Here is an 11,934-nt window from a genome sequence, read left to right on the forward strand (position 1 = left end):
TGATTAAAACAGCGATCAATTTTTTTTAATCGTGATTGTGAGTTAATGGCAATTAATCAACAGCCCTAATTTAAACCAACTCGGCTTTTATGAAAAAAGTATGACATGTAGAAGAGATTATGGCATCAGGTGTTTTTGTAATGATCTACTAGAATTCATCTGGGAGGGCTGTTGGACTAGTTACAGCTCATCCACACCGCAACATCTGATCAAACTTGGTTAAGCTACAGCACATCGTGTTCTCTCTAACACACACTTTTGGTTTGTTCTTTTCCCATCATCAGCAAGACACTTTTTTGTAAGAACTTCACTCCCCTGGGAATCCTGCCAAAAGGCATCAGAATTTCTCAATACAGAAAGCAGGACTGTCCTAAAACCAATTAATTAAAAGAATGCCTCAAAAAAAATTAGTTAGGAAACAAAATCTTGCAAAAATTACAAATTTTTATCCCCGAGTAATTTATTGCTCAGATCTGTCAAGAGATCTGTTAAACTTTCGAGAACTTTCATGGACATGAAGGTGGAGTCACAATTAAATATTCGTGTTACGAAACCAGACACTTACTGTTTGATCTGTTCCAGCTTGGTCTCCTCTGCCTTGATATAATCTTTCAGTGATGTCACTAGATCTTTTTCTGTGTTAATTAAGTCTGTCATGTGACCTAGAGAGGAAGCAATGATTTCAACTGATTATCAGATCTCCTTGCTCCTCATCATTTAGATCACTCTCTCTCAAACCCCAGTCCATGAACATTCTCTAGTCCCGGAGATCTCCCTGACAGTTTAGTAAGGGAGCGAGCTGGTCCCTGGTATCAAAAAGGCTGAGAAACACTGTTTTAGAAAGATTTCCCATTGCAACAAACTTGGATGCAAAACATTCAAGAAGGTGTTTACTTGGCTAGTCATTCTTGTTATTATCCATAATGAAGCGTTCAAATAGGATTACTCTCCCATTGATGGAACTTAGAGACACACAATCCTGTGATAACCTGTTGCCTTGGAAACAAATGCAGTGTCACAAATTTAGCATTATGACTAATTCAGGACTCAATTAGTACAGAATAGACACAATGAGGGAGTAAGCTGTTATTCAAACATAACTGACCCATGGCAAGAATGATGGAGGTACACAAAGCAGTATGTGTTTAACTTGCTTTGCTTGCACTGACAGATTGGTTCTCAGCTACAGATTCATAAAGCAGTAAATCCTGCAAGAAATACAGCAAAAAGGCAGACGAACCATATAATCCTAAAGTAAACACCAGTTTAAGAAACATTTCATATATTATTAAAATATTTCAGGGAAAGGAGACAACATTGTACAGCCGAATCAAGAATTATTTCATTTACTCAATACACAAGAAGTAGTCCTCTATCCAAACTATGGGTTTGAATCCAATACCTCTTGTCATTTTAAGAACTGAAGTGATTGAGGGAAAATTCTCTCTCAAAAAAGAAAAAAAAAAGTGAGGGCACTAAGAACTACTAGTGCATTTAGAGCTCTGATAATTTAAAGCACACAACTTCATCTTTAATTACATAACCAGAGTCAGTTATGAAAGTTGGCAGACAGAACTCTGCAGTTCACTGTACATACAGAAGCAAATCTTACCAATTGAAGTGAAGAAGTCCATATGGGCATAAGAATGAGGCAGCAAAAAGCTCAGGACTAAAGAACACCAAACCTTTATGCATGCCATAGTTCAACAGCTGTTGCTTCAGCACACACCCCTACAAGAGAAATATAGTCATTAGCAGATTTTTTTATGCATGATAGCACTTAGCCAGATTTTACTCACAATTAGGATAAAGCTGCTTTTTTATTCACACTATTTCAACTGATATTATTTACCCAACACCAGCTGGCTCTGCTAACAAGAATAAGTTATCATAACCAAACACTTGTTCTCTAACCAACCTGCAGCAAGCACATAATGTAGGAGGAGAGCCAGAGAACAGAGCCTGGGGACTTCCATGCTTGCACCTGATCTAAATTTATCACCAGGGCAAAATTCTCTCTGGTGTAATCCCACGGAAGCCAATGGAGTTTGCTCCCCAAACGACCCAGTTCCGCTCTTCTTTATTCAAAGGAAGCTGTATCCACATATTTTGTGCCGTTAAGGTGCCAAAAGAAAGTCTTCAAATGAGAAACAGAGTGCCTATACTGTTAGGGTACATTTATATTGTAACGAGAACAGATGTGTAGCGTGGGAGGGGCAGGGGCGGGGGGGGGGGCGCGTGCTGGGGTGGGAGTGGGGCACACACCACACAGACCCCCTGACACAGAGTAGCGAGCCAGGAGCTGAGCCGGGGGGGGGGGGGAGGGGGGGGCGCAGGTACATTGGGGTACTTTTTTTTTTTTTTAAAAAGGTACTTTATAACAAAAGGAAAAAACTGAAAGTCTTTAAAGTGCTACTAGACCAAACAAAACACGTAGATGGTATCATGAGCTTTCGCGGGCAAAACCCACTTCCACCCACAAAAGCTCATACCACCACCATCTAGGTGTCTTGTTAGTCTTTAAAGTGCCACTAGACTATTTGTTGTTTAAGTTTTTCCTGTTACAGACTAGCTCGGCTACCCCTCTGAAGCTTATTAAAAAAGGTTGAGAAACACTGCTCTATACTATACCATTCTTCTTGGCCTCCTTGTTTCCTTTCTCCTTTGGTGAGTTGGGCATGCAGGAGTTTTGGTAAAAATATATCAGATACGTGCACACAGCTGGTTCTCAACCTCAACTGGTGCTGGATTATCAGAGCCTCAATTCTAAAGAAGTTGGCATTACTGAAGTGATAGATCACCCCACATTTTGTTGCAGATTTTCCTAAGAAAATGCGGATGTTTTCTATAGGTCACCCACATCTCTAAGTCATAGCAGAGACATGGGATTAATATAGCTCTCAACTAAAAGTCTTATACATGTTCTGATGTTGTGATTGTGAACACCTGGCGAGGCAATCTGCTCAAGACAAAGTTGGCCTTGAATTTTGATATCTATGGCTTCATTTGAATGACGTGTGAAATTTGGAAAAGCAGCTCAGAGAGACCTCTCCTTTTTACTTAATCTCACCACAGCCTGAAGATAAATCTTTACTTTATCTCACCACAGCCTGAAGGAAAAAGTCCTCATGGCAGACAAAGCCATGCTTGCAGTGTATCCTCAGCCTTAGGCACTTGAAGCAATAAGTAGCCTTCAAGAAAGAGAAGGTGATTCTCATGTTGTATATTAGACAAACTTTTAAATAAAACTGAGTATTACTTTAACAGATTAATTTATCTTTTACATTCATAACTCATGTAGTTTAATCGGTGTGCGACAGTATGAAAAACAATTAGGTTAACTAGGTAAGTAACTGGGCAGTTAGGAAGCATTATAGATTGCTTACAATAAATTTGATATGCTCAAAATCTTTTTTTACTGTTTATTCATTAAAGCAACGCGTTCCTCATTTGCTGTAACAGTGGTTTTAAATGCTTGACTGAAATATAGTGATGAAATTCATATTTAGGTTGTATAACATTTATTTCTCTTGTGTTTTATAAAACTTACACATTATAAGAATTCGACTTATGTAAAAGACATGAAAAAGACCCTCTGCCAGAGTGTTAGTGCATGTGGGGCTCAGCCCCAAACTGGAGGGGGTTGAGTAAGATGCAGTACAAACTCCTCTACCTCCTCCCAGGGGTCAGGCTCAGCCAGGCACCAGATTCGGGGCCTTGCCGCACAGTGGCGGCGTGGTGGGGCACAAATTTGCCTTTGCCCAGTGCGCATAACAGCCTCGCTACACCTCTGAGCCAGAAGCATGCTTTGCAGTCAGGTAGACAAATTCATGCCAGCCCTGAGCTAGTTCACTAAAAATAGCAATATAGAAGTTGCTGGTTTAGGCACATACCCAAACTCAGTCCGGCTTAGAAATGGGCAACTAGTTCAAGTCACTGTCTGTGCAGCAACAACTATGTTACTATTTTTAGCATGCTGGCTCAAACAGAGCGAGCACAAGTCTACCAGGACCAGGACGCACATTTCCAGTTGCGGTATAGACATATCCTTAATGTGACTGCTGAACCTCTCATTTTATTTTCAAGTAAGTTCAGCACTTGCCACATTCAACTGAATCAAGCAAATAAACGATAAACCTATGCACTGATTACAAAGCACAAACCGTTCTACTACACCGGGGCTGGCAACCCCCAGCACACATGCCACAAGCAGCATGTGAGCCGATTTTGAGTGGCACAACCAGCCTCACCTGCTATTAGCACCCTCCTACTTCCACGACAGCAGGTTAGACTTCAAGTCCAGCTGCTGTGTGCTTGGAGACACCAGAGCCAGCTGCAGTGCATGCAGCCTAACCTGGAGCTGAGGAAGGGGAGGGCACCAGCAGCAGGTTAGGCTGCGCGTACAGTAGCTGTGCACTCATAATGTCCCTGAACTGGATGCAGTGCGCGCTGCTGCCTGCAAATCCCTGCTCCACCACGATCCTTCACTGCCCCACACGGGACTGCCTCTGTGGCATGCTCCCCGCCCCTCACCCGCCTCCCCCCCCATCCAGCTACGCTGGCATTACTTCCTCTTCTTCCAGAAGGCTACTGCTGAGGGAACCTCCACCCCTTGGAGCTGCTGGCGAGTGGAACAGGTGGCATGAAACTGAATGGCTTGCAGCCGGCTGAACTGCCTCAGCCCAAGCAGGACTTCTGTCTGTGCCAGGGGGACACGCTGACCCGTGCCAGCCACATGGCTGAGGCCCTGGAGGCCTACAGCACCACTGGCCTGTGAGGAGCCCACAGCATTTCAAAGTGCAACACGCTGCTCGCAGGGCGGGAGGAGGCTTCCCGCACTCCCCAGCCCTGATTGGCCTGGGGGAGCATGCCAAGCCTCTTCCAGGGCATGGGTGCTTAGTGGGAAGGAGGGGCAAAGGGGCTCCCGCACCCCCACACCAATCATGGTCTGGGGGTGCAGTAGCCCCACCCCTTCCCATTTAGGCACCCGGGCTAAAATTATTGCCCACCGCTGATCCAGAGGCTATATGGCTAGCTGCACTGGGAGGAACACACAAAGCCTACCTCCCTTCCCCCTGCAGCACAGAGACCCACAGAGAGCAGCTAGCCACTTTGAGCAGAGCTGCTTTGTGAAGCAGAGGTGGACGGGTGGATTAAAACACTTAACAGACCAGATATGGTTAGTGTGCCATACATCCATCTCCCCTCCGTCCCCCGGATCTAGACTACAGCCTGGATCCTGCTCAGAGATCAATCTGCCAGTGGTCAATTTTGTGGGTCTAGTGAAGAGCTGCTGAATCGATTGCAGATAACTGTCCTGTGGATCCTGTTAACCTTCGTGTCTGAGGTAGAGTAAGGAAAGTCAAAAGGAGAGTTTCTCCCATTGACAACCTGGAGTGTAGACCACGCAGTAACTTTACATAAATAACGTAGCTGGAGTTGCACCACTTAAGTCAACTTTTTGCTGTAATGTAGATCTAGCCAAAAACTTGGGTCAACTTAGATCAGTGGTCTCCAACCTTTAAGACAATGATCACTGTCTAAATTTAAGGGCAACCCAAGATCAACCCTGCCCCCTTCCCTGAGGCCTGGCACCTTTTCTGAAGCCCCATCCCATATACACCATCCCCCTCTCCTCCACCCTCACTCACTCAGTGTCACCAAGGCAGGGAGATGGTGTTTGGGAGGCAGTACAGGCTCTAACTGGGGCTGAAGGGCAGCGTGACAGAGGACTCTGGACTGAGCTTGCAGGAGGGGGTTAGGGTGCAGGAGAGAGTGTGGAGTACTGGCTCAGAGGGGGTTGGTGCTGGGATAAGTGCTTGAAGGACAGGAGGGAACAGGGTTATCCCAACAGAAGGAGTGGGGCCCCTCTACCCTAGGTCTGATCTCATCCTGCCTCTTCCTCACCATCTCCCACTCCTGTTCCACCCACCTGCTCCCCACCCCAGAATGACACAGTCCATGGGAATTACCAAGGAGCCTGGCATGGGGAGGCAGCAGGGGTCCCCTCCACACTTACCATGGCACCAGGAGCCACAGAAAGTGGAATGACCCAACAGCCTATCCCACTTCACTGCCATCTGGGTCGCTCCACTTCATCATGGCAGTGGCAAGCCCAAGCCTACTGTGCTCCACTCACCCAGACATGCTTCATTAGCAGGGCTCGATGACTGCAGTGAAAGCCACCTCGCCAGCCCTGCACAGCGCATGCACGGTCAGCCGGTGAACCGGACAACCGGCTGAAATCTACTCGCCACAGGTGAGTAGATAAGCGTATTTGTCAAGCCCTGTTCATCAGGATTCTGGGAGGGGGTTTAGAATGCAGATGATGATATGGGGCGCTAGCTCTGGAAGGGCCTGGGGTGCAGCCTTCCAACGGGCAGCATTTACCATGGGCAGCTCCTAATTGGCAGCACAGTGAGGCTACAGCAGACTCCCTGCCTGCTCTGACCACAACCCACTCCTGAAAGGGGACAACATGCCCCTGTGGCCCCAGGAGCTGGGGAAGGGGGAAGCACATAGCTCTGTGCACTGCCCCCTAAACCTGCACTGCCCTGCTCAGCTCCCATTGGCCACAGTTTCCCATTCCTGGACAATGGGAGCTGCAGGAATAGTGCTAGCAGGCAGAAGCAATGCGCCAACACTCCTGCCCTCTCACCACACACACAGGGAGCCACATTAATCTCTTCTAGGAATGGGTGAATGGTGAGAGGCAGAGGCAAGCAGGGAACCTGTTACGGCAGCCCCACTACACTACGGGAGATCAGGATTGACCAGTTGATCAGTGGCCCCTGACTTCCAAAAGCTTCACACCCTGTCCCATGTCATTAGGCCAACCTAACCCCCACTGTGAACACAGTCAGGTTGATAAGTTCATAGCTACAGAGATCTATTGTTGCAGTTCATTGGGGGTAGTTTAGTTATGCTGCCAGGAGAATTCTCTCCTGCCAGCAAAGAGAAGCTACACAGGAGTGGTTAGGTTCATAGTATAGACACTGCCTTACAAAGAGGAAAAAAAGGTGCCTGTGTACCTTATTTTCCAAACTCTCCTGGACATATTGCATTATTAAATTAAGGTCAAAATGAACAAAGTCATCTTTATTAGGACCTAATACAAGAAAATCAAACTATTGTTATGTCTAGGAATTACAGTGGTTGCCACGAGATCAAAACTGCAATATAATGCAAAGCTTCTACATTTCATAGTCCCACTTAAACATAAGCTACAATTAAGTTTACAGTTACATGTAAAATCTAATTTTCTTTTGCTTTTAACACCATATGTATGCAACTGATGCTCATTAAATGTACTTTTGCTCCTCCAAAACTCAGTTTAAAATTCTGTTTGGTCTCACATAACTAAAGAGAATGATGCAATTGTAAACTTCTCAAAAGAAGAACTGATTAGATTAGTAGTTCCATATAAGTCACAAGTATCTTAGAGCAATTTCTTCCTCTGGAAAAATAATACTCTTTCAATTTTCGGTTACTAGTGTAATGGGATTTATGCAATGCCAGATTTCTCACACCTAGAATATTTTCAATTAAATTGTATGCTCTTTATTCATATTATATAACAGTAACTATAAATAGGGAAAATAAAAAACTTCTAGAAGTTTATAAAGCAAGCAAAAACATTAGTGAAAGAATGATACTGCCAGTGCCACGTATCAACCCCTCCCCCACGCACATAATGAATTTCCTCTTTCCAAACTTCTTTCCAAGAGGAATCTCAACAACAAAAACCCTACAGCTCTTTAAAATAGACTAAAAATTAAATATTTGGCACAGTATGTAATCCTCACGTGTCAATTATTGATTCTCGTGCTTGTCTAGGTCTTTGAAAAAGGACCACTCTACAGCACTCTGCATAAAATTATATTACTAGCATCTGACAAGCTTCCCTCTTCCCCCCCTTCTATTTTTTCTTTAAAAAAACTGCTTTAAACTACCCACATACAATTCAGTCTGCTAAAGACAGGCGATCAGGAGTTACAAGGAAAACCTGTGTGTGTAGCCTGAGGTTACTAAATTCCTGGTTTAAACAAGTACATCTACTAACACGCACTCTGCTACCATGACAATGGGCACAGGCTTAGACTAGAGATGGGTTAATCCAGCACGGCACTTGAAAGGAGGAGAAATCTGTTCCTATGTCAGAAGTGGCAAACACGTGCGTAAACCCGATCAATACGCAGGGCAGTCTCCCGCAAACAGGCTTCCCTCGCGGAAAGAAGATTCGGGATGAGCGGGAGGACGGAGCTAGCGCCCAGAGTGGGCGGATAACGTCTCCCGCCTGGACACCCCCTTCCCGCCGGGCGCGGGGGGCTGCTGCGCGGCTCGCAAGGGACCCTCTGGCCAGCCCCGGGCCGCACCGGTGCTCGCGAGCGCTCCCCCCGCATCCCCGCAGGGTCCGGCCCGCCACAGAGCCCCCGCAGGCAGCGGGCGAGGACACCCGCCCCCAGGGAAGGGATCCCCAACAAGGGCCTCTCGGCGGGGCCGGCCGCCCGCGGCTCCCCTCGCGCCCCCTCACCTGAGAGACGCTGCGGGCTGCTCCGGCGGGGACCCTGCGCCGGGCCGGGCCGCGGTGAGACACGATAGGACCCGGCGTGAGGTGCGGCCCGGGCCTCTTCCAAGTCTTTATATCGGCCGGGGCCCCTGTGGCTCCGCCCGCTGTTGGGAGGGGGCGGCGGCGGCCACAGCTGCTGGCCACGCTGAGTCTACGTGAGCTCGAGCACAGCGGCGCCCCTGTGTTCTGCGCATGCGCGGCAGCCGGCTGACAAGGTCCCTGGCAAACGATGTGGGCGTGGCTCCGTGCGCACCTGAGGGCGGGCAGCCTGCGCCCCCTACCCTGGGCGGCCCCTCGCGCTGCGCGCCGCCGGGAAGGGGGGGGGGGGGGGAAGAGAGGCCTGTCTCCTGCCCATGGGTCAGAGCCCGATCCACTGCACGGCTCCTGCGTGCCCAGGCCTGTGTCAGCCACACCCAGCCTTAGGCATGCACTCGCTACCAGCAAGCCCAAAGCAGAGAAACGGGGCTTACTCTGGGGCGGGGCTAGTCAGCCTTGGAAGCCCCGGGGGGCCGCATTGATAACAGCACATGCCCAGGGCCAGTGTGGTTGTATACACGTGCAAATAGCTTCTTTCACAGTGCCAGTCCTTAATACAAAGATTAAGGTAAGACTACACAACAGGCAGGGCCCATTTAAGGCAGTTCTGCTGATAATAAAATGCCACAACCACCACTTTCATCCATGGGACAGCACTTTTAATTAGCAATAACAGCCAAAGAATTTAACTAGTGAGCACATATCAAGAGAAGACCATTACATGGACTACTTTTATGTTTTGGTGCTGGCCTGTGCAACACCAAACTCATAGCTTACAGGCAGCAAGTTGAGTAGCCCTGCTCTAGGTGCAGGCTTCCCATACAAAGCAGGCAGGCATACTCCTTACTTGCTGGGGCTGACCATGTTTTTTCTTTCATAATTGACACTGCAAGCCCTGAAGTGCTGGGCATAGGTACTGCATGAAAAATCCCCCTGAAAATGTAGGGTCTCTGCCTCTTCCCCTGGAGGCCCCGTCCTCCTTCCCAGCGCTCCCCACCTACTCCTCCCTGGGGAGGGGCAGACAAGGGGCAAAGTATGGGCAGGAGTAGGGTGTGGGCATTGGGGCCCATTCCACTTAGGGAGTGTAGTTGCTGGCACCCCACAGACAGTGATCGAGCATATCTCCCCAAGGAGATGAACTAAGCAGCATCAATGGCATTTGCCCTCGTTTTTGGTGGAGGGCTTAGCCTTCACCAAACTCCTAGACAAACCATTCATAGTGCTGGGGCTATGAACTACCAAGCCTGGAGGCACTGAGGAGCCTCAAGGCTCCCTTCCCTCAAGATGTGGCACAAATTAAACACGGGGGCTATATTTGCATTGGCAAGATTTTGCACAAATACTTTTAACGCAAGAGTTTGTGTGCTAAAGTATTTGTGCAAGAGAGCATCTACACTGGCATGTGCTTTTGCGCAAGAGCATCTGTGCCAGCATAGACACTCTCTTGTGCAAGAAAGCTCCAATGGCCATTTTAGCCCTCAGGCTTTCTTGCGCAAGAAATTCATGTTGCCTGTCTACACTGGCCTCTTGCACAAGAACAGTTGCACAAGAGGGCTTATTCCTGAGCTGGAGCATCATAGTTCTTGCGCAAGAAGCACTGATTTCACACATTAGACCATCAGTGTTCTTGCGCAAGAACTTGCGGCCAGTGTAGACAGGCAGCATGTTTTTGCGCAAAAGCAGTCACTTTTGTGCAAAATCATGCCAATGTAGACACAGCCTGGGAGATACTTACCTTCCTACCATGGAAAGGTAAGCTCTGGCTCATGTAACCAAAACCTCCTTATATCTAATGTGTTGAGTTTTTAGAGTAATATCTACTGTATATTTGAGGGTTTGTCAGCCTGTTTGGCTGAGCCAGAACCTCTCCTAAATGGTAAGAGCTAGGACCACCAAATGCAGTATACAGCTTCCTTAAAGCAAGGTAAGGGTTGGGTTTGCCAGGAAAATGAGATATGCCTGGAATGGGATTATGTCTCATAAAACCATACAGAAAAGAGGCAGAATCACCAAACACATGAAAGGACTCAACCAGGACTGCCCCAAGTGCCCTTTAGGGAGGGCAGGGGGTGGAGCTGAAGCTCCCCTTGCCCTGATTCATATGGGGATGTTGCTGGCTGTTCCCCTACATCAGGGCAGATGGCAAAGTGCACAGTTTGCTGCATTCCTCACTCTGAGAAGCACACAGGGGGCACATGAACTATTTGCTTTGTTCTTGCTCCCTGACAGAAAGGAAGAAGAGCAAGCAGCCCTGGTATAAATTAGGGGGAGGGAGAGAACAGTGGCTTCAGCCCCTTCCTCCCTCCATGCCCATTTCCCTACATATACCCCTCCTTGTCCCTATCTGAATCCTGCACCCCCCACATATCCAATCCCCCATCCTGAGCCCTCCTTAAAGAACTGAGCAGCACTTGCTAAATGTGCTAGTTAACTGTAAGCTTTAGAGAGGACCATGTTACATGAGTATTTATATAAACCTTGCTCAGTTTTCAGAGTCTTGTCCCACACCCTCTCAGCAGCAAGGAGATTACTGCAAATAGAATAGGACAGTTTGTGTTGTGGTTTGTTTTTTGGGCAGGATAAAAATATCCAACACAAAAATTGTATAAAAAAAACCAAAAATGTTTATCAAAACAGCCATTTTAGGTAAAGAAAAATGTTTAAATGAAAATTGATTACAGGTTGACATTTTTGGCCACTGCTTGTTGGAAAGCATTCACTGAGAGCAGTTTAATCTTTGGTACAGGCAGAGTTCTGACAAATCCATTGGAAGTGATCTTCCATGTGCCTTATAAATATATGGGGATGGCAGGCTGACAGTATACCCCTTGCAGTGAATAAATGATTAGCAGCTAAGCATAAATAACTGCAAGAGTGCAAGCCTGAGGGAAAAAAACTGAGTACCAATGCTGGATACTACTATGAGCCATTTGTTATGGCTATCAGAAGATATCTGCAAAAGAACAAAGCAGATCAAGATAGCTTTGAGTCTAGAACTCTCTTTTTGGAGGTCAGTATACTGTAGTCCTGTGTCTGTCATAATGGCTGCAGTTAGTCAGAAGCAACTATGGAAAGTACCATATTTTGCTCATCTCAGGTATCTTACCAGGATGTACAGTTTATGGCTTCTACCTTGCTGTTGCATAATGTCCCAAAGGAGTAGTACAATCATTTAAAGTGTTAACAGTTGAATACTGAACATATAAAGGTTAATTTACCTGTGTATTTGGCAGCGGGACAACTGCTGCTGGAATACTTTGTCCAATTCTGGACAATTCAAGAAAGGTGTTGGTAAATAGTGTTCAGAAGAGACATGAGACTGAATCAAG

General features: G+C 47.0%; 1 protein-coding gene across 5 annotated transcripts in view; it reads right to left on the reverse strand.

The window, feature by feature from the left end:
* P4HA1 (prolyl 4-hydroxylase subunit alpha 1) overlaps window positions 1–8,758 on the reverse strand; it is a 52,456-nt gene extending 43,698 nt beyond the window's left edge. For 2 of the 5 annotated variants that reach the window (XM_075935011.1, XM_075935013.1), the window contains exons 1-3: window positions 8,534–8,757; window positions 1,613–1,731; window positions 566–662 (exon numbers count right to left, since the gene is read on the reverse strand). In XM_075935011.1, coding sequence (XP_075791126.1) covers window positions 566–662; window positions 1,613–1,700 — 185 coding nt within the window. In that variant the 5' untranslated portion in view covers window positions 1,701–1,731; window positions 8,534–8,757. Of the gene's footprint in view, window positions 1–565; window positions 663–1,612; window positions 1,732–3,104; window positions 3,192–8,533 lie in introns of all 5 variants that reach the window. The other 3 variants (XM_075935012.1, XM_075935014.1, XM_075935010.1) reach the window with 3 other exon arrangements.
* Window positions 8,759–11,934: the final 3,176 nt, after the last annotated feature.

This window comes from Pelodiscus sinensis, chromosome 8 (genome assembly GCF_049634645.1).
Source record: "Pelodiscus sinensis isolate JC-2024 chromosome 8, ASM4963464v1, whole genome shotgun sequence".
In the NCBI taxonomy this organism is placed as follows: Eukaryota; Metazoa; Chordata; order Testudines; family Trionychidae; genus Pelodiscus; species Pelodiscus sinensis.